A 27248-nucleotide genomic window follows, 5' to 3' on the forward strand; every position below is an offset into this window, starting at 1 on the left:
CTCTTAGCTCCAAAACATTTCTCAAAAATAGCTGGATGGGGCTGGGAAGGTGGCTCAGTGGTAGAGCGCTTGCCTTGCATGCATGAGGCCCTGGGTTCGATTCCTCAGCACCACATAAGCAGAAAAAAAAAGCTGGAAGTGGCATTGTGGCTCAAGTGGTAGAGCACTAGCCTTGAGCTGAAGAGCTGAGGGACAGCGCCCAGCCCCAGAGTTCAGGCCCAGGACCAGACCCAAAAAAAACAAATAAACAAAAAAAAAAAAAAAAGGGCTGGGATGTAGCTCAGTGGCAACGCTCTTGCCTAGCAAGTGCAACGTCCTGGGTTCGATCTCCAGTACCAAAAAAGAAAAGACAAAAAAATACAGTTAAAAAAAATAGCTGGAAGGAGAGCTGTGGCACAAGTGGTAAAGTGCTAGCCTTGAGCAAAGCAGCTCAGGGACAGCATTCAGGCCCTGAGTTCAAGCCCCAGGATTGGTGCGCGTGCGTGCACGCACGCACACACAAACACACACACACACACAAACACACACACACACAGAGCAATTTACCTGTGGACCTTGTATGACAGTAACACTCCTGCAATCCCAGCTACATAGGAGGTAAAGATGGAAGGATAATGATTGGACAAGGCCAGACCAGGAAAAAAAAATTTAACTGAGACCCTATTCTCAGGCACAGTAGTACACACCTGAGTGCATTCCTACTTGAGAGGTGGTAATAGAATTATGGTCCAATGCTGGCCCATGTAAAGGCCAGATTCTATCTGAAAAAATAAACTAAAGCAAAGAGGAATGAAGCCATAGCTCAGAGTGTAGAGCACTTGCCTAGTAGTCACAAGGTCTTGAATTCAAGCCCCAGTTCTGCCAAAGTCTTTTTTTTAACTTTTCTAACTGACACGTTCCCTTCCCCATTTATCTTAAAAAAAATACGACTCCAGCTATGAAATTAATCCCTTTCTTACAGAGGCATTTGCAGTCCTAAGCCAAAAGCACGGAGGCTGTGAACGCCACAGAACTGCACCTATCACTGCTTCTTGACATCACTGCCACAGGGCGTTTCTATAGGTCACACAGACAGCAGTGGCTGCCTGTGTGTTCCATGGAGGCAAGCAGATTCTTCCTTCCTTCCTTCCTTCCTTCTTTCTTCTTTCCTCCTCCTCCTCCTCCTTCTTCTCCTTCTCTTCCTCCCTTTCCCCCTCCTCTCTCCCCCTCCCCCTCCCCCTCCTTCTCCTCCTTCTGTGGGCTGCAGACTATTTACTCAGCTGCTTTCTGGAAGGAAGGACCCTGGTAAAGTACTCTGGCATCTGTCTGACCATTCACACATATCATTATGTATCATGCACACTACATACACACAATCACATTCCACACCCCCCCTTCTCTCTTAAAAATGCTTCCAAGATTTTTCCAGGTGAAGTGACTTACTTCTGAAACCTATTATAATATATCATTCATATTATTCACATTCTGCATTTGTTTATAATGACTTTAAATTTATGATTATTTAGTAAGCCCCATAAATAAAAATTGTCAACCTTAGAGATCATTTCTTTAAATTTCAACTGTGGTGTTTCAAGAGAAGAAATTCCTAGTTAAAAATAATGTTCTCAAGCAGGAACTGGTGACTCTCACCTGTAATCCTAGATATTCAGGAGGCTGAGATCTAAGGATCTCGGTCCAAAGCCATTCCAGGCAGGAGAGTCCATGAAACTCTCAACTCTAATTAACCACAAAGAGCTGAAAGTAAAGCTATGGCTTCAGTGGTAGAACACTGTGCCTTGAGCACAAAAGTTCAAGGACAGCACCAGGCCTAGAGTTCAAGCACCAGGCCCAGCAAAATAAAATACAATGAAATAATGATGTTCTTGGGGCTGGGAAGGTGTCTCAGTGGTAGAGCGCTTGCCTTGTATGCCTGAGGCCCTGGGTTTGGTTCCTCAGTACCACATAAGCAAAAAAAGAAAAAAGCCGGAAGTGGTGCTGTGGCTCAAGTGGTAGAGCGCTAGCCTTGAACTGAAGAGCTGAGGGACAGCGCCCAGGCCCAGAGCTCAGGCCCCATGACCGGACCAAAAATAATAATAATAATAATAATAATGTTCTAGATATAAGGCCCCTGGGTCTTGCCAGAGGCTCTGAGGAGCGGGACACAGCGCCACAGAGGGCCGGGCACCTGCCTCCTACAAGCTGGTGGCTGCGTACTGCCTGCTCTGCTGCTGCGTCAGGCTGGAGAGCCACACTCTAGAAATGGAACAAAAGCATGGCTGATCCACGGGGGACAGACAGAAGGTAGATAATAAATCAAAGAATTAAACAACATACTTTCCCACGCCCTCAGGAACTGGTTTCTATGTAGCCTGTGAAAAGTTCATTTCCTTCCTACACAGAGGAAGAAAAAGTTCAGATCACCAGAGTCATTACTATGAGTCATGTTCATGCCCAAGTACTCTGCAGCCAAATGCCCTGGTAAGCCATACGCTCGCTGCTAAGGAAGGCCAAGTGAGATCCCTTGACAGTTAAATAAAGTAGCCCCTCAGTACGATTTAATGCCCGTACGAAAAGTACGTAAGACACAAACTAGGGAGTTTAACGAAATAAAGGGACCCTGGCAGCAATCACCTGGTCAGGAAGGCACTGCCAGCGCCCCGGAACCCTGCTGTGCCCCTTCCTGGCTCCCGCCACAAGCCCTCCATGTGCTGGCGGCAGCAGGCCTGCTGCTTGACCTGGTGAATCACAGCCTGCCTCCTTTGCCAACGCTACCAGCCATGCCATATGGATTTTGTTTGCTGCACTGTGGACACTAACTCACTACAAGAACAAAATACCACAATTTTCTCATCTAGCCCACAGTATGAAAATTTGGATTTTTTTTTTCATATACAGAATCTAACCTTGAATATCTGGCCTGAGTCCCAGTCCCCAGGGGTAGGTGTGCTGCAGGAAGGGCGTGGCTGGGCACAGGTAAACGCTCCCAATTCCACCACAGAATGCCCAATGGCTTCTTCTAAATGGGTTAGCAATTTACATCAGATCTTTTCCATAAATGCATATTCTATGTCTACGTATGTCCTGTCTGCAACTTGACAACCAGGTCTTAACTACCGGACCGTCAGTGAGCAGCACAACACAGAGGGAACTGCCGCCACAGGGACATTTCCAGGTGACAGACAACTGCTCACTACAGCAACCGTGCAGACGGTGAGCTCACAGGATGCTGTGAGGAGCTGGGTAGGATGAGAGTAACTGCCCAGTCTCGGGTCACCCCAGGGTGGGGTCCTACATTTGTGACTCGCCATCAGCAACATCTCAGATAGGACAGCTATGTGCCTCGGTTTCCTGACTGACTTAACAAGTGGGGATAACACCTGTTTGAGAGAACCGCAGGACAATAACATAACACACACACACCCCAGGAGATGGCAAAACGCTACCCTAAAATACAACCCAAACAGGGCTTCTGACCGCCTCCTTTTTCTCTAAAATCAGGAGGTACGCCTCCTATAAGGAAGGGGTTTTCTTTCCCAGAAGAAAAGTTCTCAACACCAGGGCTGAGAGAAACCTGAATAAATACTCCTCTTTCAAAATAACATTTATTTTCTTTTGTCCCCATACCTTATACTTGTCCAGAACTGCCTCTGTCTGTCTGTCTAAGTATGCAGGAATTAGCCCTAACTGCTCCTTGGGGGTCTTCCACGCTTTCCATGTATATGCAAAAACATCTGGCGTTTTTCTACTATTCATCTGTCCTATGTGAATGTCAGTAGGAGAGGAAGATAGCTTTATTCATGTTATTTCTATCTATTAAATATAAGAAAATACATATGCAAAAACACATATGTTTGTGTGCTTTTTTTTTTTTTTTTTTGCTAACAGTTAAAGTTTAGTTGACTTACTCAGTGGCCAATTGCCAGCATCACATGAGGAGGCTGCTAGCTCTTCCTTTTCAGGATCAACATTTGTCTTTTTGTTCTAGCTGGAACCTACAGAGTAAGTTGTAAATAATCCAGTCTTGCTTGCTCCTGAATCTCATGGACTTTCTCCAGCCAACCACTGCTGCCTGTGACCTACCCATCTCCAGTAGCTGTGACCCACTACTACTTGTGACCCACTACTTCTGATCCACTGCTACCCGACCTCTGGTCCACTGCTATCCTATGATGCAGGCTACTTGATATAGGCATTGCCTCCTCTCCTCTCCCTCTCCTCCCATCTCCCCCTTCCTCTCCTTCCCTTCCCTTCTTTCTTCTCCCCTCCCCTCTCCCTTTGCCTCTCTCTCCCTTTCTCTCTTCTCCTCTCCTCCCACCAAGTAAATGCTTCACCAGCCATAGTTTACTACAAGATTTTAGTCATAATGGATTTTGATACAAGTCTTTTATGAGCCGTTATTTTTAAGAGGAAGTGCACCAACTGGTGGTTTTATTTGGGTCAATAATAGTTTCTTGCTTAAGAGCCAGGAAAGTACCAACATTTAAAGGAACCCACACAGGTGTAAACTTCTAGACAGAAATGGAAGCTCTTTCTGCATGTGGCAGCAAAAATAATAAAACTATACTGAAGACACAGTATTTTACGTCATAGGGAAGGGAGCCTTTAATCCTATCATGCATTCCATTTCCCTACTAATTACATTGTAAAAAATGGATGTCTTATAGAAAGCCAGTCAGCCCAGGCAAAAAAGTTAGCAAGACCTCCTACCCCCATGCATTAAAAGAAGCTAGGTGTTGTGGTACATGCTTCTAATCCCCGCTACATGGAAGGTCTAAGTAAGACGATCACACAGCCATGCTATGTCGGGCAAAAAGAGAGACTTTATCTCAGGGTTGAAGCTAAGTGGTAGAGCACCTACCTGTTAAGTGCATGACTCAGAATTCAAACCCCAATACCACTGAATAAATAAGCTATTAGGTGCTTTACATGGCTGGGAGGCAGACCTTTCTCTTATGCCTAGCTGCTGAGCTGTCAGCCAAGCAGCCTCTTCTTTAGCAGTTTGGCTTTTTCAACACTTTAAATCACTCTGAACAAACTGTGCTCCGACCGGAAGGAATGAAACCTCAGTGGAGACCTTGCTCCAGCCACAACCACTCCTGCAACTTGCAGGAGCACTGCAAGTCTCCACTTCTAGAAGGACAAGCCCCTGTGTGTTCTCAGCCATCCTGCCACTCTGCAGCGACTCCCACTTAGGCAAGAGGAAGAGAGCCTGCCAGGGACTCAGTCAGGGGCTTGTGGTTGAGCCTTGTGTAAGGCTGGTAGTTGGTGAAACTGGAAGCCATATGACTATAATTGGTGGAGTTACAGTCTCTTTGAAAGATCAAGTTATAACAGAGGTGCCTGGATAGCATAACAAGTTTAACAAAAAGAAACCAGATGCAAAAGAGACATTGTCCTTTGTCCCTCCCTGACCCCTTCTAGTTTCCTTAGCCTTCTCATGACCCTGGGAGATTTGCAGAAGGGACCTAATTAGGAATTAATAATAGGAGTGTTGTGGCACCTGACCAATCAAAAATGGGGAACCAATCAGAGCACAGCCTGGGGCACAAGAACCCAATACCCAGTCATACAAGAAAGCAGGACAGAAGACACAGATACGAGAACACATCTCAGACAGAGCGACCAGTAGCTTTTATGCAAGATACTCCTCATCAGAATAAAGTTCTTTGCATTCACTTCACTCACTGGCTTTCTCAGATAGCTGCAGCAGCTGGCAGTGGAGATGCAACCACACTGGCAGGCAACACCCACCACTGAGATGCAACACCCACCACTGAGCCAGCGCTGACTTCTACCAGGAGGCAACCTTAGTGATCTCTACTGTCTGTGGAGGCAGACACCAAAGGGGCCATGTGAGCTCTGTCCACCACAAGCGACAGCAGAAAATCCCGTGTTACAAGCTTGCCATAGTCGTCTTCTGTTCACATAAGCAGGGGGTATGCCACTCTTTCCTGCTGGTCTGAAAGACTTCTTCCTATACACTATTCACACCCCAGCCCTGTGTTACAACAATGGTGTTTTCTTGCCTATTTGTAGGTTGTTTTGTTTTGTTTTGTTTTGTCAATTGTGGGTCTTGAACTCTGGGCCTGAGTGCTGTCCCTCAGCTCTTCAGCTCAAGGCTAGCACTGTACCACTTGAGCCACAGCGCCACTTCCAGTTTTCTGGTGGTTAACTGGAGATAAGAGTCCCATGGACTTTCCTGCTCAGGCTGGTTTTGAACCACAATCCTCAGATCTGAGTCCTGAGTAGCTAGAATTATAGGTATGAGCCACCAGCGCCCAGCAATATTTGTGTGTGTGTGTGTGTGTGTGTGTGTGTGTTTTAAATCACAGGTAGAGTGGCCACACAAACAAGAGCACCTGGGGCTTCAGTCCAGATTCTTCCTACCTCTCCACCCCTCACCCCAGCAGCAGCAGCAGCAAGATAGTGGCTGAAAAGATCGCAACAGGCTGAGAACAGAAACTGGATTGCTGAGAAGACAATCAAAGCCAAGAGCTGCAAGCCCTGGCTGTAGAAGAATTCTTGAAAGAAACCAAGGCAGACAGCTACTGCACTGCAAGTCCTCAAAGCCCAGAGCAATAAGCCTCTGACCCCAGTCAGCTTTACGTCTCTAGCTTTGAACATGTGGAGTACTAATCCTCTACTTATGGACTATACCCTAAGTGTCTGGTTTGAAAGCCCAGAGCTTACCTTGACCGGGAGCACCTAGAGCTAGAAGAGTCTGGCTTTTAAGCTGACACCCATGGCTCAGGAAACTGAGATCGAGGATCATAGTTCAGAGCCAGCTGTGTTAAGACAAAAATCCCAGGCAGGCAAATTCTCAAGACTTGAATCTTCAATTAAAACTAGTAAAAACCTAGAACTGGAGGTGTGGCATGAGCTGTGGGAGCATGAGGCCTTCTGTTCCAGCCCCAATACTAGCATACATACACAGACAAACTCTGGATTTCAAAGCCTGGGTTACAATCCCACCCGATAACCCCCGGCACCCAAGAACTCAGGCTGCCAGCACTAAAGGGAGTTGCCACTTGCCTATTCCTCCATTTCCACGCAAGAGTGGGAAACTTTTTTTCTGCCAAGGGCCATTTGGATATTTGTAACATGATCTATGGGCCGTATAAAATGATCAGCACACACATTTATAGTCCATGGCCCAGATATTCCTCACCTCTAGAATAGAGCAAATGACCCTCCATGAGCCCTCTACCCACAGTCTGTGAGCATACACCCCCTTCCCTTCCTGGGGTCAATTCCAGGGTCCTAGAGGCTTAGCCCTTTCCATGTATACTGACTCCTCTACAGACTTCTCTGTGCTTCTACAGAGTCCATGATTTTTCATAGTCAATTTCCAATTGTTCTGGTTCCTATCAGCTGATTTACCTGTGCCTAAGACACTCAACATATTACAGCATGGTCTGAATGCCCACATCCACTGCACTTGGTGACTCAACTGGCGGCCACAGCGTGGAAATAGTACTGATGGATTCAGGATCAACATTAACTTGTCAGGCCACAAGTGACTAAAACCTAGCCATCAGGCATATATACTTAAATTCATTGGACAGTCATAATAAACAGATATTGACTTATTCAACTTGGAAATATCTGTGAGGATACAACTATATTTTTATACTCAAATTCTCTCAAGTCAAAAATGAGTATTCAAGTTTTTTTGCAGGTAATTAATACTTTATTGCTATCATGAACTTGTCTACAAACAACTCATCTACTTTCTCACAAGTACCTTCATTAAGTTCACATAAAGCAGAATATTTTGATGGCTCCAGACCTTTCTTTGGTCTAAATATATCTTTGGTCTATAATATATCCATAGTCTAAATTGTTGTAAGTGGTATGCTTGGCATCTAATTTTTACAGGATAGTGTAATGGTGATCATTTTAGACCCAAAACTTAAGACCTTCAGGCCTCACAGTTAAAGATATATTCAAAATCTACGACTCAGGAAGATAAAACCATCACCTTATTTCCTTAAAAAGAAAAAACACTACCAATGTTGCCCTTTAGGAAAGTGTGGTTAACAAATACAGGGGGTGAATTGATCAAAGTACATTATGTGCACATATGGAAATATCACAATGTACAATTAATATACGCTAAAAAGAACTCTGTTTACTCTTCTCCCTCCCCTCTTGCCTTTTCCTGTGGTACTGGGAATTGAACACAAGACCCGGAAACTCCACTTTCAGCAGAGATAAGAGTCTCACAGACTTTCCAGTTCAGCCTGGTTTTGAACCGTGATCCTCAAACGCAGTCCCTTGCGTAGCTAGGATTAACTGGCTATATAACTTAAACCAACAACTTCTCCTCTACCCTTCATGACTAAAATTGATTTCAATGGTTCCCAATTTAGCTAACTCTTTTCAGTGAGTAAATATAAAAAGCATATGTCCTCTTTTATGTCCTTCACAGAAATTTCAATGAAAACAGTATTCTTATTTTAAAAATACTAGAACCACAAATTGGGTATAGAACAGTATTTTTCTAACAGGGTTAAGCATTTGTAATGAAATTGCGCCACCTACCCAGCAAAGTAATAATCAGAATCTATGCAGATCACTAAAAACGAGAGTTAAGAATAAAATTCCTCTCCTATAGGAGTTTAGCTAAATAGTATTAGCTGTACACTATCTATGTCTGTGCTCATGGTAAGAACCTGGTATCCACCAAGAGGCATTTCACAATGTGACATGCTCATTTACACTCAAACAAATGCTTCTTTGCAACGGTCATCCATAATTTCTCTGGACATTTGTTGCATTACGTCCTCACTAAAACTTTGAGAAGTGAGGTAAAACACATGCTCAAGCCAAGGCACCACATACCCAGTTCTCACACGGCGGGGCGTGTGGCCTCCAGCACCCAGACTAGGACTCAGTTTACATGACCAAGAAAAGGGAGAAAAAAGCAAAGTCACAGAAACTTTAACAAAACAGCAAAAAGTCTAAGTCTACAGAAAGAAGTACCCCAAAGGTCTTCAAAGTAAAGAATTTAAATGAAAAGAAAAAGTACTAGAATTCACAGACCATAAAAATAGACATAAAACAAAATATAGAAAGTGAGTAATGGTATTAAAAAAAAGATTTAAAAATAGGACTGCTTTAAATGAGCAATCTCTGAAATTTCTGACCACAATTCTAAAGTATCTTTACTTATAAAGTCTTGGAGAGCAAAAGTTTTTGTAAAAGAAAGAATACATATTAAAACTGCTCTTTTGGTTACTTTCAAAACCTTACTAATAAACCTGAGTCAAGAAAATGCTGGCAGGAGCTAACATCTTATACTAACCAAGTTTATATTTCCTCTTGAGAAGCAAGGATGTAAAGTCAGGATAATGAAGGAGATCCATAAATCATCTATCTGATCCACATATTTGTACTACAATGGGTGCTCAAGTCCATTAACACAGTAAGAAATAGCTTTTCTTCCAATTTAACTTCAAAGACAGGCTGGAGAAACGCCCAGATTACAACTATGTATTTCCTTAGCATTGAAACATACTCCCTCAAAAAAAAATTAATGTACGAAGACAAAAGGCATACCGCAATTTGAGGAAACGCTATTTGCATTTTTAAATGGGGAATGAGCGAAGTGGCTACTATGGCTGACAGAGCACACGGCCGACACTCTTGGAGAGCACTCTCCTCCACACGCCTCTGTGAATCCACAAGGTGTGCTTCATCCTGGACCCCAAATACAGCTGCAACACAGACATGCTTCTGCAAGTGTGTGAAATATTGAATCACAAATGAAGCCACAAAGAAGACTCAGTTCCAAATTATTGATAATTATTACAGCAAATATCACCAATTTGAAAAAAAAAGTTTTTTACACATGAAAGCTAAAAACAGCCCTCTAAAGCCCATGTTAAGGAAGAAATCACCAAGGAATATATTAAAACTCAGACCCAAAGGAATTAAAACAAAGACTTTGTGGTTGTTGTTGTTGTTGGTCGTGGGGCCTGAACTCTGGGCCTGGGCGCTGTCCCTCACCTCTTTAGCTCAAGGCAAGCGCACTACCTACTTGAGCCACAGCGCCACTTCCAGTTTTCTAGTGGCTTATTGGAGTCACAGACTTTTCTGCCCGGCTGGCTTTGATCCTAAGATGTCAGCCTCCTGAGTAGCTAGGATTACAGATGTGAGCCACCGGTGTCCGGCTAACAAAGACATTTTTTAAAACAAAAATATCTACAAAACACAAAGCAGATTCTTTGCTAGAGGGTCTCTTTTTTTCCAAGTCTCATCAAGGAATATAATGACACAATATTATTGGAAGAAAAGGAAAACTGTGCTTACAGACAGAGTATTTTTGAAATCCTAAGCTCTACTCAAACATCATTATGACAGGAAAATGTGAATGAAATGAACAGCTATGGAAAAGATAGCTAGTAACCTCATTTCTGATTCTGCCTTTGGCAAAGCTTCCTGACACTATGTGCACACCACATCTCAGAGATGGTCTGGTGGTTCCAGAACACCTTGGCTTCAGCCAGGCAGGGAACCAATTCTACTTATCCATGTTCATTTGCTCACTCCCTCCCTCCTTCAATCCTTAGTATAGGGTCTTGTGTTTGTTAGACATGCCCTTTACCACTGAGCCACAACTCCAATTCTTTTTTACATAGGTTATTTTCAAGATAAGGTCTCACTTCCTAACTGGATGTGTGTTTGGATACCGACCCACCTATTTTAGGCTTTCCATAGTAGCTAGGAGGACAGGCATGTGCCACTGCACCCAATTATCAGTTAAGAAGGATTGTAGACTTTTCTGCCTAGGATGGCCTTGAACCACAATCCTACCTCAGCCTCCTCCTAGGCAGCTAGGAACACAGGCCTGAAACACCAGCACGGGCTCTGTTTCTTCTTGGTAATGCATATTAATCGCAGAAAGTGGTTTCATTATAAAACAACAAACCATTTATGTGTACACACAGATTATACTTGGACTGTATTTACCCCTCTATTACTCCTTCCCTTCTTTACGCTTCTACTGGGTCCTGTATTCTGTTTTCGCTCATCCATCACCTGGTATTCTCTTGTACTGGTCCTGCTGCCCAAGTCCTGTTCTTACATCCATGTCACTTTTTTAGGTCTAAGAGAAAATATGTAATGTTTGCCTTTGAGTCTGACTTATTCCACTTGACATGATAATCTCCAGTTTCATCTGTTTTCCTGCAAACCACCAGTTTACAACTGAATAATATTTTCTATGTATGTCTTCTTTTTTAACCCATTCACCAGTTGATGGGCACCTATGCTGCTTCTATAGCTACTGTGAAAAGTGGTACGGTAAACATGGTGTCCAGGTGTCTCTATTGTATGTTGAGTTACATTTCTTCAACGATAAAGCCGGGAGTGGTACAGCAGGCTTGTATGTAAGTTCTACTTTCACTGTTTTTGAGGCACTTCCATACTGACCACTGTTCTCCTGTATCATCAGCGACATTGTTGGTGCTTGTTTTCTTGATGGTTATCATTCTGACTGGGGGGTGGGAGGAGATGGATGCCCAGTGTCATTTGCATATCCTTTATGGCCAGGAATGTTGAACATTTTTTCACATATTCGTTGGCCATTTTACTTCTATGTGCTTTTTATTTGCGCTTGTACCATGCTGTCTTTTTTACTGTGGCTCTGTAGTATAATTTGAAGTCAGGTGTTATGATACTTCCAGTGTGGCACATTTCACTCAGGATTGCTTTGGCTATTGGGGGCCTTTTTTGTCTCCATAAATTTTAGGATGGCTTTTAAAAAAAAATTTCTGTGCAAAACAATATTGAAATTCTGGTGAGGAATGCACTGAATGTATAGGCTGCATTGACACTACAGACATTTCCACAAAATTACTTCTGCTGACTCATCATTATCCAGTGTCTTCTTCAATTTCCTCAGTGTTTTGTAGATTTTTTTCACTGTAGAAGTCTTTTACCTTCTGTGTTATTTTCCTGGGTATTTATTATCTAGGCTACATTGACATAAATTTTCCTGATTTTTTTCCTCAGCCTATCCATTACTGGTACAGAGAAAAATAACTGAGTTTTGTGTGTTGATTGTGTATCCTGGTTAACCAGATCTAAGAGATTTCTGGTGGTATCCCTAAAGTCTTTTAAATATAGGCTCATGAGATTGAGGCTGGCACAGGCTACATGACAAAATGCTCTCCCTAAAAAAAAAAAGAAGCAACATTATTCTGATTTAAATTAAAATAACAACAGAATTTGTGTGTGTGTGCCATTCCTGGCGCTTGAACTCGGTGGAGTGCTGTTCTTGTGCTCTAGGCTAGCAGTCCACCACTTAAGCCACAGCTCTGCTTCTGGTTTTCTTAGGGCTTAATTAGAGATAAGAATTTCACAAATTTCCCTGCCTTGGCTGGCTTCTAACTACAACCCTCAGATCTCAGCCTCCTGTGTAGCTAGGATTACAGGCGTGAGTAACCGGCACCTGGCAACAACAGGATTTTTAATGGAACCACACAAACTGATCCTGAATTTTCCATATAGCTTAATGGTTTAATAACAACTAAGACAAGCAGAGTGGGAGAAGAGTGAGGGACAATTAGAAAATCTTTTCCAGGTCTATATAAAGGCATAGTACTTGTAGCAAGGAGGGGAACACATTAGAGAGCCCAGGAATATATCCAAGCAGAAAGGAAGCCTGAATTCAGCATCAGGGCAACATTACAAAGTGCAAGTGGAGGTGGGAGGGGCTCTACCATATAGCATAAAATAAGAATTCCAGACTGATTAGAGACCTATGCATAAAAAGATCACTTCAATTATTGGTAATGACTTTGAGCACCTTTATAACCAGAACAGAACAGACTATAAGGAAAAACACTGATGAAATTTCATATTAAAACAGAAAAATTTTTAAATGTGAAAATTTTAACACAAAAAGACAAGTCAAGACAAGTAACAAGCTGAGAAGTACTTACAGCATATGCAACACAGGGATTAGAACCCATGATATACATTACATATATAATAATAGACTTGGTGATATAATATATACACTATATTTTTTATAATACACAACCAATACCTAAAGGCAAACAACACACCCACACACACACACACAATGGGCAAAGAGTGAATAAACCATAAGAGCTCTGAAAACAAAAAGATTTTCATGGCATCAAAGCTCACCGAGGTCACTTTTGGCGCTCTTTCCACCTGCTGAGTGTATCCTAATCCTTCCGGTGTGGCACTCACACCTTTGCCTCTGACCTTTCTGGGGCTTATGGCAGAGATACCTGCACTATAGCACATTTTTAAGTCAGGAGTGTTACACCAAGGATCCTGTTTGTAGCTATATCCCAGGGCTGATGTTAGGATGGAGGTAATAAACCCAAAACACTTAGTACAGAAAACAAGCGGTAATTCAAGTTGTTAGTGAGTTAACTAGCCACTTAGTCTGAGAATGGGAGTCTCAACCAGGAGAAAGTTCAGAGACTGCTTCTCAACCAGTAGCTGGGTGTGATTGGTACACAACTGTCATCTTAGCTTTGTGGTAGGCTGAGATGGAGAGGGTTGTGGTTCCAGGCTAGCCTGGGCAAGAAAGTCCATGAGATTCTGTTTCAGTAGAAGAAATATGGGTGTGCTGGCACATGCCTATCATACCAGCTACAATAGGGAGGCTAAAACAGGCAGATGTGGTTCAGGTGCCATCTGGTATCTCAAAAAAATAACCAGTGCAGGAAAGGCCTAGCTCAGTACTGTGCGGGGGGGAAAAAAAACTCAAAACTCAAAACAGAATCTTACAACCATCATTTTGGCAAAATAATTTTAAGTATGATAACTCAACATATGTTATAATACTTAGATACCATATGCAACAATAAATGAAGTTAGAACCATGTTCAATACAAAAGTTAACTTAAGGTTAGAAAAAAGAATACTTGCAAATCAGAGCTAGACATTGGTGGCTCGTGCTGGTTATCCTAGCTGGTCAGGAGGCTGAGATCTGAGAATCACGATCCAGAGCAAGCCTGGGCAAGAAAGACTATGAGACTCTTATCTCCAATTAACCACCAGAAACCAGAAGTGATGCTGTGGCTCAAAGTGGCAGAGTGTAGCCTTGAGCAAAACAAGCTCAGGGATACAACCCAGACCCTGAGTTCAAGCCCCACAACCAACAACAACAAAAAAGAATACTTGCATTATCATACCTGCTAATGGACTTATAATCTGAATTTTAAAAGAACTCCTAACCTAATTAAAAACTGGGGAAAAAACCTGTGCCAAAGAAGAAACAAGGATGTCAAATCATGTTCAGTATCACTAGCCACTGAGAAAGGCAGGCCCCGCCCTGCCACATAAGGCTGTGGCGTGACTGGTATGCATTTGTAGCTGGTAGGCTGTAGAGTGGTGCACTGTGCCACCCTTTTGAAGAACAGCTTGCCAGCAGCTCACAAAGCTCAACAGACACTGGGCACACAACTCAGCAGGTATTACACAAGACAACGACGAAGACACTCATCTGCACAAAAACTAGTACAGCAATACTCACAGCAGCCATGTTTGTCACAGCTTAACCAAATGCTCACCAACTGAGCAACACACACATGGATAAGCACACAGTAGAATACTCACTACCCAGACAACAGAAAAAGAATCAACTGCTGATACATGCTGCAACATAGATGGATGCAAAAATAACTGTGACAAATAAAAGAGGCCAGGCTCCTTCCCCCAAACAGTGAACACTACGCTGTGATTCAATTCACACTCAATTGCAGCACAGTCTCAAGAAGCACAGAGCATGGGGTGGGGCATCATGGAGGTGGAGTGTGGGATTGGCAGGGCACAGAGCCTTTTGAAGGAGGGGAGTGTCTCCTCCGTCCTCACTGTGGTTGGCATAGAGTTGTGGGGAGACAGATGCGTCTCCTCCTGGGAGTCTACAGCTGCGGCCTCCCGAGGCCTGGCAGGTCCTGTCTTTGTGGATAAAATGTTATTGAACACATGTAGAGAGGTCAGCTTGCACAGCTCTCACACACCAGCTGGGCTGAGTCTCGGCAATAGCGACCACATGGTTCAAAGCCTACAATACAGATTATCAGGCCCCTGAAGAAAATTTTTGCTGATTCCTGCTCAGAGACACAGACTCTTGCACAGCAGGAGACATGGAAATGGGGAGTAAGGGGTGGAATCAAACACAAAGATAGAATTATCTTCCTAAAATAATTTAAGTACGATACTTCAACAAGTAATGTGTGACATTATTTGTTGGAGGAGCCTAGGGAAGCCCTATTGTAACAATAAATGGCTCAAGGAACTAAATGTTCATCAGGGAAGGGAATAATGAAATACAAATCTTCAATTAAAATGAATACACTTGGGGCTGGGAAAGTGGCTCAGTGGTAGAGCGCTTGCCTTGCATACCTGAGGCCCTGGGTTCGATGCCTCAGCACCGCATGAGCAAAAAACAAAAAAGCCAGAAGTGGTGCTATGGCTCAAGTGGTAGAGTGCTAGTCTTGAGCTTGAAGAGCTGAGGGATGGCGCCCAGGCCCAGAGTTCAGGCCCCACAACCTGACCTCAAAAAAATAAAAAATAAAAAAATAAAATAAAATGAATACACTTGACACACAGGTATCAGAACAAGGAGAGCCTCAGACATGTTTCCTGAGGAAGGCAGCTTGCTTAACATGTCAACAACACAATACTATGTCCATGTACAAGGAGGGACATACCAAACTCATGCAGTGGCTTCTCTCAGGGGAACAGGACTGAACAGGGGCAAAAAACACTGTGATTTTTTCTGTATATTTTTATTTCTTTATCTTAAAAATACTGAACTAAAAAATGTTTGACCAGTAAGGTAAACTTAAGTCTCATGTTTATGGATGTCTTCAGAAAACTTCAGAGACTTGTTTACCCAATTGTAGCACATATCGCCTCTGACTTGCAGTGCACACCCGAAGTGTGAAACTTTCCGAAGTGACAAACAGTCACCAAAAACATTTTCTCCTTCCATCTTCTGGAGTGAAAAGATCTGCCAATCTGAAAGGTACTCTTCAGAGACAGTTGGAGACACAGTCCCAGTATTCTCTGTATGAAAAACAGAGCTGTAAAATGTAAACCAACAGGAGTTTCGAAAGTACCCTCATAGAAGGTACATCCCCAGGACAATGCTTGTGCATGTGAAAACGACTAGTGAAATTCCACAACAGGACATGGATCTCAGAGAGCATTTCTCCTTCAGAAGAACAAAAACTCCTTGGCTGGCAGCGAAGCTTCAGAGACCAACTTCTCTGTCTACTTATTATGGGTAAAAGGTTCCCTCTAATGTTAAATTTCAACCTTACAGTTCTTGTGGGCTAGTGAAGGTCCTATCTTTGTGACAGGCCAGTACATTTTAAGCAGAATTATCTAAAATGAACAATTATTAATTCAGCTGGGGAAAAATAGGTGTGTGCATACACCCTGACATATAAAATTTTTTTTGAATTAATGACTGATAAAGCTAATGTCCAAGAACGTTTTTCTGTTAAAAAAAATTCTTTGCTGGTCCCCGGTAGCTCACGTCTGTAAACCTAGCTACTCAGGAAGCTGAGATCTGAGGATTACAGTTCAAAGACAGCCTGGGAAGGAAAATCTGTGATACTCATCTCCAATAAACCACCAAAAAACCAGAAGTGGCACTGTGGCTCAAGTGGTAGAGCGCTCACCTTGAGCTGAAGAGCTCAAGGACAGCACCAAGGGCCAGAGTTCAAGCCCCAGGACCAACAACAATAAAAAAATTATTTTACTTTTTTTTTTTTTTTTTTGCTTATGTGGTGCTGAGGAATCGAACTCAGGGCCTCATGCATTGCAAGGCAAGCGCTCTACCACTGAGCCACCTTCCCAGCCCATTTTACTTTTTTTTTTTTTTTGCCAGTCCTGGGGCTTGAACCCAAGGCCTGGTACTGTTCCTAGGCTTCTTTTGCTCAAGGTTAGCACTTTAGCACCTGAACCACAGCACCACTTCTGGCCTTTTCTGTTTATGTAGTACTGAGGACCTGAACCTAGGTCTTGCTGCAGGCTAGGCAAGCTCTCTACCACAAAGCCACATTCTTTTAAAATTCTTCCTGATTCCAGCAGCTCTAAGAGAAACCTAACTGTGGCATAAAGGACAATGACGGATGGGAAGCATGGGCCCACCAAAACTACCATGCACACAACCATCAGAAGACCAGGCATGAACAAAACACATACGCAAGTGCCAGCCTTTAAGATTCCTGCTATTACTCTGCAAGCAGGGCATGGAGGAGTGGGAGAGGCCATGAGGACAAACAGAACTGGACTCCCTTGTCAAGCTGCTGCTCCACAGAACGGGTTGAATGCCAATCCACGCAGAAGAACTTCCTGATCAGAGAAACACTAGGAAGCCTAACATCTGACTGAAAGACAGCTCTCACTTTTAAAAGGGCATGTGTGAGAGAGACTGCAAAACACCAGTGTACACAGAATTGTTCCATACCTTCTCGCCAGACTTGCACGCCTGCTGCAATTTCTCATAATCTTTCTTGGTCTCCAGAATTTTTTTCACAAGGCCACCTGTTAAAAATCAGTGGTTTCATGTTAAAGCTTATTGTCTGCCTCAATGAAGCTATTTTAAATAGGTAGGAGGATGGGAGAAATACTAAATTCTTTTCTTTTACTATATTGAAAATAGTTCATAATCTTTTTTTGAGACACACAGTCCACACATTGGGATAATACAACAGCTGGCAGTGAAAATTAACTACAAAATTTCCAAATATTTCAAGGAAACAATTCTGAGTTAAAAGAGCAATGCTGGAGGTATCATAATTCCAGACTTCAAATTATACTGTAGAATCACAGGAACAAAATCAGCTAGGTACTGGCACAAAAACAGATCCAAAGATCAATGGAATAGAACACCCAGGAATACAGCTCCACAGGTATATACAGCTAATTTTCAGCAAAGAAGCTAAAAAATACACATGTGACAAAAGACAGCCTCTTCAACAAATGGTGCTAAGACATTGATCAACCTGCAGGAGAGGAAACTTGACCTCTATCTCTCACCCTGTGCAAAAATCAACTCCAATAAAAATCAATGTGAGATCTGAAACTTTAAATCTATCTACTAAGGGAAAGTACTAAAAGTTACAGGCATGGGTATTATTTTCTGAATAGGATTCCAACTGCCCAGAAAACAAGAACAAGAACTAACAAATTGAACTATATGTCATATTAAGAAGTTTCTGCATAGGAAAAGAAGTACCAGAACCAAAGGACAATTTATGAAATGGGAGAAAATCATCACCAGCTAGTCAACAGATAAAAGATTAATATAAAGAATACATGAAGGAGCCAGACACTAGTGGCTCACGCCTGTAGTCCTAGCTACTCAGGAGGCTGAAAAATGAGGATCATGGCTCGAAGCCAGCCCAGGCAGAAAAGTCTGTGAGACTTTTCTCCAATAAATGACTCAGGAAAAGCCAGAAGTGGTGCTGTGGCTCAAGTGGTAGAACACTAACCTTGAGCACAAAGAGGCTAAGAGACAGTGCCCAGGTCCTAGATTCAAGCCCTTGGACCAGAAAAGAAGAAGAAGAAGAATATACAAGGAGCTCAGAAAAATTCAACAATAAAGAACCAAATAGTTCAACTAAAAAATGGACAAATATATTGTCTGAAGTTTTCTAAAGAGTAAATACAAATTCACAAAGAAAAGCTCAATATCCTTAGCCATAAAGGAAATGTAAGTGAAAAACACACTAAGACTCCATCTCACCTAAGAGTGGCAGCCATCAAGAAAACAAGTGACTACAAATGCTAGAATATGGGGAAAAGGGGTCCCTCTTACACTGTCTGTGGAAATGTAAACTTAATAGAGCCTCTGTAAAAGTCAGTATGGAGATTCCTCAAAATACTAAAAGTAGATCTTCTCTATGACTTCACCATCCCACTGTTGAGCATCTATCTGAAAAAGGTGTACAAGACCCAATGTACAAGACCCAAGAGCCAAACAATGGAATCAGCCAGGATGCCCAAAAATAGATGAAGGGATAAAGACACAATACGTATACACCATGGAATATCACAAAGCCATATGGAAAAATGAAATCATGTCATTTGAAAAAAGTGGATGGGGACTAGGAAGGTGGCTTAGTATCTTGCATGCATGAAACCCTAGGTTCAATTCCTCAGTACCACATAAGCAAAAAAAGCCAGAAGTGGCACTGTGGCTCAAGTGGTAGAGAGCTAGCCTTGAACTGAAGAGCTTAAGGACAGCACCCAGGCCCAGAGTTCAAGCCCAACACACACACACCAAAAAAAAAAAAGAAAGAAAGAAAAGAAAAAGAAAAAAGTGGATGGAACTGGAAAACACTGAGTGAGATAAGCCAAGGTCAAAGCTTGTTTTTATTCATATGTGGAAGATAGACCAAAAATACATACATATCTGTGAGGATGTATATACATATATGTATATGTATATATAAGCTAAGTTATTTACACATTTGCACACATACAGGACATGATTCTATCTATGGGACTATTTAGGAGGATAAGGGGAAGGGAGAAGGAAAAAGAAAGTTAGAGCTAACTACTCAGGAGGCAGTTCAAAGCAAAACAGGGAAGGGAAGTACATGAGACTCTTATCTCCAACTGAAGTGGTGCTGTAGCCCAAGTAGTACAGTGCTAGCCTTGAGCAAAATGCAAGGAGCTCAAGGACAGCACCCAAGCCTAGAGTTCAAGCCTCGGGAGGGGAGGAGAGGAGAGGGAAGGGGAGGGAAGGGGAAAAGGAAAGGAAGGGGAAGGGGAAAGAGAAAGGGAAGGGGAAAGGGAAAGGAAAAGGAAAGAGAACGGAAGGGAAGGAAAGGGAGGGAAAGGGAAAGAAAAGGAAGGGGATGGATGGAGGGAGGGAGGGAAGGAGGGGAATAATTTTGAAATTTCAATGCAATTATGTATGATGACAGCATAAGGAATCTCAATTAAAGTTGTTCATCAATAGGGATTAGGGTGGAGGAAGAGAAAGTAACAGAAGGTTATTCTGAAAAAAATATAATATGTGCCTGTATTTGTGCAATTACTACACACTAAAAAATGAAAATAGTAGAAAAGTAAAACAGAAGGGCTAACAAAGAGAATGAGGATTAATAAGGATGAAGAAGTTAATTTGTATGAACAAAAATAGAAAAAGAGGGGCTGGGAAGGTGGCTCAGTGGTAGAGCACTTGCCTTGCATGCATGAGGCCCTGGGTTTGATTCCTCAGTACCACATAAACAAAAAGAAAAAGGCCGGAAGTGGCGCTGTGGCTCAAGTGGTAGAGCGCTAGCCTTGAGCTGAAGAGCTGAGGGACAGTGTCCAGGCCCAGAGTTCAGGCCCTATGACCGGATCCAAAAAGAAAGGAAGGAAGGAAGGAAGGAAGGAAGGAAGGAAGGAAGGAAGGAAGGAAGGAAGGAAGGAAGGAAGGAAGGAAGGAAGGAAGGAAGGAAGGAAGGAAGGAAGGAAGGAAGGAAGGAAGGAAGGAAGGAAGGAAGGAAGGAAGGAAGGGAGGGAGAGAAACCTAGTGAAATTGTTTTAGAAAGTGGGGGTGGGAGTAAAAAAATGACAGAGGGGCTGGAAATGTGGCTCAGTGGTAGAGGGCTTGCCTGGCAGCACTGGGTTCAATTCCTCAGTACCACATAAACAGAAAAAGCCTGAGTAGTGCTGTGACTTAAGTGATAAAATGCTAGCCTTGAACAAAAGAAGCTCAAGGACAGTGCCCAGGCCCTGAGGTTCAAGCCCCAGGACTGTTAAAAAATTTTTAAAAAGAGAAAAAAGAGAAAGAAATGCTAGAAGCTGACAGGGATACATCATATAATGTGTGGAAATTCACAATAAAACTACCTTGTGCTACTAATGTATGCTAATTTTTAAAAATTGAAGCAAGTTGCTGGTGGCTACACCTGTAATCCTAGGTATGCAGGAGGCTGAGATCTGAGGATCAAGGTTTGAAACCAGCCCATATCTTAGTCTAAGACTAAGATATAAGAATCTCCAATTAACCACCAAAAGGTATGTTCAAAATGCAGGTATGGCTCAAATGGTAGAGTACCAGTCATGAGCTTAAAAAAAAAAAGCCAAGCAAGAGCATGAGAATCTCAGTTCACCTCACCCTAGTTAGAATGGCTATAATCAAGAACTGTAATAACCACAGATGCTAGAGGGGATGTGGCCAGAAGGGAACCCTACTGCATTGATGGTAGGAGTGTAAACTTGTTCAACCACTTTGGAAAGTAGTATGGAAGTTCCTCAAAAGACTCCACATAGAGCTCCCCTATGACTCAGCAACCCAGTTTTGAGCATTTACCCAAATGATCACAAACAAGACCATACTAAAGGGACCAGCACAACTGTTTACTGCAGCATTATTTATCATAGCTAAGATATGGAACCAACCCAGATGCCCCTCAGTAGATGAATGGATCAAGAAAATGAAGTATATATACACAACGGAATTCTATGCCTCCATCAGAAAGAATGACATTGTCCCATGTTAGGAAATCGAAAGACTTGGAAAAAATTATATTAAGTGAAGTAAGCCAGGCCCAAAGAAACATAGGTCCAATGGTTTCCTTATTTGCAATAACTAGTGTATGTTTGGGACAAGCAGAAAATGTCAGATAAGATGTTAAGCGAAATGAACCCCAAGATAGGGACACAAGTGGTTTTTTTCTTTCTTGCTATAGTTTCTAATATATTTATAAGGTACCATGTGATTTTTTTGTTGCTTTCTATGTCCTTCCCCCACAGTATAACCCCTGTCTTCACTGTATTTGATGTTGGTGTAATTTGGGGAGGGGAAGGGAAAAAACAAATTGTTTAAACAGGGATATAGGTTGACCCATTGCAACAATGAGATGGACAAGACGCTATGTTGAAAACCGAACTTTACAATTTAGGAGGGGGGGGACAAGGGAGGAGTGTAGTTGAGGAGGTGGGAGGGAAGGGATGGTAGGGGAAAAACAAAGGAGGAGACCACAATGCTTGATAAGAAATGTACTCATCTTGCTCATGTAACTGTAACCCCTCTGTACAGTATTTTCACAATAAAAAAAACATTAAAAAAATGCAGGTATGGCTCAAATGGTAGAGTGCCAGTCATGAGCTAAAAAAAAAAAAGCCAAGCAAGAGCATAAGACCTTGAATTCAAATCCCAGTACTAACACTCAAAAAATAATTAAACATAAAAAATACTGTTTAGGGGGGACCAAGATGGCGACGGGGCAGTAGGGAAACACCACAGCTCTCTCCAACCAAAAAGAGAGTTCGAGTTCCAACCTTTAATCTCCCCAAGAGACCGACAACAACAAAAAGACGAACACTCAGAGAAAAACCAGAGGTGGAAAATAACAAAAAAAAGAAAGAGAGGAAAAGAAGAATTTCAGAACAGAGAAGAGCGAAGACCCCTCCCCCAACCTTTACTGGCCGCGCGGCAGTGCGCCAAGCCGCCGGCCAGCCGGCCCGGCGGGGGCTGCCGGAGCCACAGAGACACAGGGGGCTGCTTGCAGATCACCAGGTACCCGATTGCAGAACAGCGGATCGCCAGGAACAGAGAAACCTACCAGCCGGGAGTCTCCAGGAGGATCCCACCCCACCCATCACTCTCCACCGGAGCGGAGAGGCTCCATCCCGCCAAAGCCGCCCGGCACCAGCAGCGCCACAAAGGGACCTGTCCGCAGACCACCCGCCCAATCGCGATCGCAACGACCCGGCGGGGGGCCGCCCAACCCAGCCCGCAACCACCCCAACTGAACTCGGACTGCAACAACAACTGACGGACTGCAACAACAACTGACGACCTACAGGGTGAGTACCCATCAGGGGACAGTGTATCCCTCAAGGGAGACCAGAGCTGGAGGGAATCCCCAGACCCTGACCTAGACTCCCTACCCCAACACCCGGACCACAGGACCCACTAAAACTGGGAACTGTTCGAGAGCTCCACCAGCCGGTGGAGCACACTCTGCTGGCCAGGCCAGAGCAAGAGCGCCCCTGGAAGGGAGCTTAAATGCTCAAGCCAGGAACAGTGCCCCTGGGTCAAGACTACCAACAGTAGAAATTTGAACTGTGTCCTCCAGGCTGCATAACCAAGGTGGTATACACATTAGCACAGGCCTAACGAGCGCGCTCCAGGCTGGGGCCGGAACCAGGCCAGGGGACCGGCGCCTGAACAAAGCAAAAAGGGTCAGAAGTGGGGCTGTGGCTCAAATGGTAGGGTGCCAGCCCTGAGCTGAAGAGCTGAGGGACAGCACCCAAACCTAGAGTTCAAGCCCACAACCAGCCCAAAACAAACAAACAAAAACACATCAGGAGCCCATAGCAGACTCCAGTATTTGGGAGAGTGCATCCAGAGCATCTGATCTTCCCAAGAGCACCCGCAGGAGCAACCACAAGCAGTCTAGGCTGCTCAACCCTTCCAAAGGCGGGAATTGCTACAGCAGAGAGCTGAGAATCCTAAGTGAATAGCAGCTGGAAATAGGCTCCCAACAGAATCCAGATCAGGCACAGACTCTCTCTACCAATACAGAATCAGCAACCAAGCAAAGACAGACACACCAAAACAAGATTGAAGAGCAGTCTCCTGAACCCCCATGCGAAAATCACACAGAAAAATCACAAGGTTTACCACTCCCCAGGACAGCAAGCTCACCTCAAAAGCCAGCAGCCACGCAGGGGAGAGCCCCAGTGGGAGCAAAGCAGGAATGGAAGACAAAAACTACATCCAAGGGTTGCTGGAGGCAATGACTCAAGAAATAAAGCGAGAAATGGATCAGAAATTGAAAGAGCACAAGGATGAACTTTCAAAAGATATACAGGATATCAAACAAAAATTGGATGCAAAAATAGAAGCTGCACAAACCTCAGTAAGAAGTGAGATAAACGCCAAATTAGAGGTAATGCATACTGATCTCACCTCATTGAGAGGTGAGATCAGTACTCTGAGAACCAACATTGAATCCATAAAGGGATCCATTTCCACCATGCAAACCACAATAGAAGCCACGGTCAACAGAGTGAATGAAATGGAAGGTAGAGTGTCACATACAGAAGACAGAATACACCAACTGGACCAAAAAGTGACAGATATGGAAAAATCACTCAAATTAAACCAAAGGGAAATTCAAGAGCAAGCAGATAATGCTAAAAAATTTAACCTTCGCATAATCGGAGTGGACGAAGGTGAGGAATTCAAGAGCAAGGGAATGCAACACCTATTTAACAAGATAGTCAATGAAAATTTTCCCCACCTCAAAAACGACCATCTTAACTACATCACAAAAGCTTATCGAACACCCAGCAAGCAAGATCCCAGGAGAAACACTTCTAGGCACATAATAGTAACAATGATGGATCTGAATAATAAGGAAACAATCCTGCATGCAGCAAAAATGAAGAAGGAGCTATACTACAACGGGAAAAAAATTAGAATCACTGCAGATCTCTCCACACAAACAATGAATGCAAGAAAAGCCTGGGAAAGCACCATACGAGCCCTGAGAGCCAATAACTGCCAACCCAGACTGATATACCCGGCAAAGCTAGCATTCACATTCGATGGAGAACTGAAAACTTTTAATAGCAAAGAAAAACTAAATGAATACATAAACATTAAGCCAGCATTACAAAGAATTCTAAGAGAGGGGACACAACCTGAAGAAAGCAACCAGGAACTGGGACCTGCCCCAAACAGGCATTACTCAAAGTCTAACTGAGCAAGCACAGGAGGAAAGGAAAGAAGAAAAACTTAGGAAAACGGAATGGCAGGGACAACAATGCATCTCTCTATACTTTCTCTTGATATAAATGGGCTGAATTCGCCAATTAAAAGAAAACGAACTGAGGACTGGATCAGAAAACAAGACCCATCCATCTGTTGCCTTTAGGAGACCCACCTCTCAGCCAAACATACAAACAAACTCAGAGTGAAGGGGTGCAAAAGGATCTACCAATCAAATTCCCCCAATAAGAAAGCAGGTGTAGCTATCCTGATATCTGACAAAATAAACTTTTCATTAAAATCAGTACAGAAAGACAAGGACGGACACTACATATTAATAAAGGGAACAATCCAAGAGGAGGATATAACCATCATCAACTTATATGCCCCAAATATCGGTGCACCCAGATATGTTAAACAAATGCTCTCAAACTTACAGAATAAAATAGATCCCAATACGATAATACTAGGAGACTTTAACACGCCACTCTCACCAAAGGACAGGTCTACCAACCAGAGGTTGGCAAAGAAGCTACCGAATTAAGTGAGGCCATACTTCAAGCGGAATTAACTGACATCTACCGAGTATTTCACCCTAAAACAACACAGTACACATTCTTCTCAGCAGCTCATGGAACTTTCTCCAAAATAGACCATATCATAGTTCATTCAAGGAACTTAAGCAAATACAAAGGGATCGACATAATCCCCTGTATCCTATCTGACCACAGTGGAATCAAGCTAGCTCTCAATAACAAAGCATACCGCAGAAATTTCTCTAATACATGGAAATTGAACAGCACACTCCTTAACAAGGCCTGGGTAACAGAAGAGATCAGAGAAGAAATAAAGCATTTCCTAGAACTCAATGAAAATGAAAACACCTCACAAAGAAACTTGTGGGACACAGCAAAAGCAGTCCTGAGGGGCAAATTTAGTGCCCTCAGTGCCCACATCAAGAAAATGGAGACAGACCAAGTAAATAATCTCATGTTGCAACTAAAACAGCTAGAAAAACAAGAAAAAATGGGACCTAAAGCTACTAGACGAAGCCAGATAACCAAATTGAGAGCAGAGATTAACCAATTAGAAAATCAGAAAACCATAACCAAAATAAACCAAACAAAAAGCTGGTTCTTTGAAAAAATAAACAAAATTGATGGCCCGTTGGCAAGATTAATTAAAAAAAGAAGAGAGGAAACCCATATTAATAGGATTAGGGATGTCACGGGAAACATCACAACACGTACCCAAGATATCCAAACAATTCTAACAGACTACTTTCAAAAGCTATACTCTCTAAAGGAAGAAAATCTGGCGGAAATGGATGCATTTTTAGAGAAATACAAGTTACCCAAACTGAGCAAAGAAGAAGTTAACCAATTAAATAAGCCAATATCCTATAATGAGATACAGGAAGCTATCAAAAGTCTTCCAACAAAAAAAAGCCCAGGACCAGATGGATTCACAGCAGAATTCTATAAGACCTTTAAAGAAGAACTAATACCCATACTCCTCAAGCTCTTCAGAGAAACAGAGAAGGAGGGAGCTATCCCAAACTCATTCTACGAAGCCAATATCACACTCATCCCCAAACCAGGCAAAGACCCAACCAAAAAGGAGAATTACAGGCCAATCTCCTTGATGAACACAGATGCAAAGATCCTTAACAAGATTCTAGCTAACAGAATCCAGAAACACATAAAAAAAATAATACACTATGATCAGGTAGGCTTCATCCCAGAGACACAGGGATGGTTTAACATACGTAAGTCAATAAATGTAATCCAGCATATCAACAGAGCCAAGGTCAAGAATCACATGATTATCGCCACAGATGCAGAAAAGGCCTTTGATAAAATTCAACATTCATTCATGCTAAAAGCTCTGGAGAAAATAGGAATAGAAGGAACATTTCTAAAAACAATAAAAGCCATTTATGACAGACCAACAGCCAATATTATACTTAATGGGGAAAAGCTACAACCAATCCTCCTAAAAACAGGAACAAGGCAAGGATGTCCACTGTCTCCACTCCTCTTCAACATAGTCCTAGAACCCTTAGCCAGGGCAATAAGGCAAGAAAAAGACATTAAAGGGATCCGCATAGGGAAAGAAGAAGTGAAACTATCCCTTTTTGCAGACGACATGATACTATACCTCCACGATCCCAAAAACTCCATCCCCAAACTTTTAGAAATCATAAGTCACTTCGGCAAAATAGCAGGATACAAAATAAACCCACAAAAATCAGTTGCCTTCCTATACACTGATAACGCATAGGAAGAGAGGGAAATAAAGGGAGCAACCCCATTCACAATAACTTCCCAAAAAATAAAATATTTAGGAATTAACCTAACCAAAGATGTAAAAGAACTATTTAATGAGAACTATAAAAAGTTAAAGAAAGAAATTGCAGAAGACACTAGGAAATGGAAAGACCTCCCATGCTCCTGGATAGGCCGACTTAATATAGTAAAGATGGTGATACTTCCAAAACTAATATACAAATTCAATGCAATTCCTATTAAAATCCCAATGA

General features: G+C 42.7%; 1 protein-coding gene across 8 annotated transcripts in view; it reads right to left on the reverse strand.

The window, feature by feature from the left end:
* Traf3ip1 (TRAF3 interacting protein 1) overlaps positions 1-27248 on the reverse strand; it is a 68632-nt gene that overhangs the window by 9240 nt on the left and 32144 nt on the right. For all 8 annotated transcript variants that reach the window (XM_042702346.1, XM_042702345.1, XM_042702344.1 and 5 more), the window contains one exon: positions 17453-17529. In XM_042702346.1, coding sequence (XP_042558280.1) covers positions 17453-17529 — 77 coding nt within the window. The remainder of the gene's footprint in view (positions 1-17452; positions 17530-27248) is intronic.

The sequence above is a fragment of the Dipodomys spectabilis genome, unplaced genomic scaffold (assembly GCF_019054845.1).
Source record: "Dipodomys spectabilis isolate Male_0828 unplaced genomic scaffold, ASM1905484v1 ptg000321l, whole genome shotgun sequence".
Lineage (NCBI taxonomy): Eukaryota > Metazoa > Chordata > Mammalia > Rodentia > Heteromyidae > Dipodomys > Dipodomys spectabilis.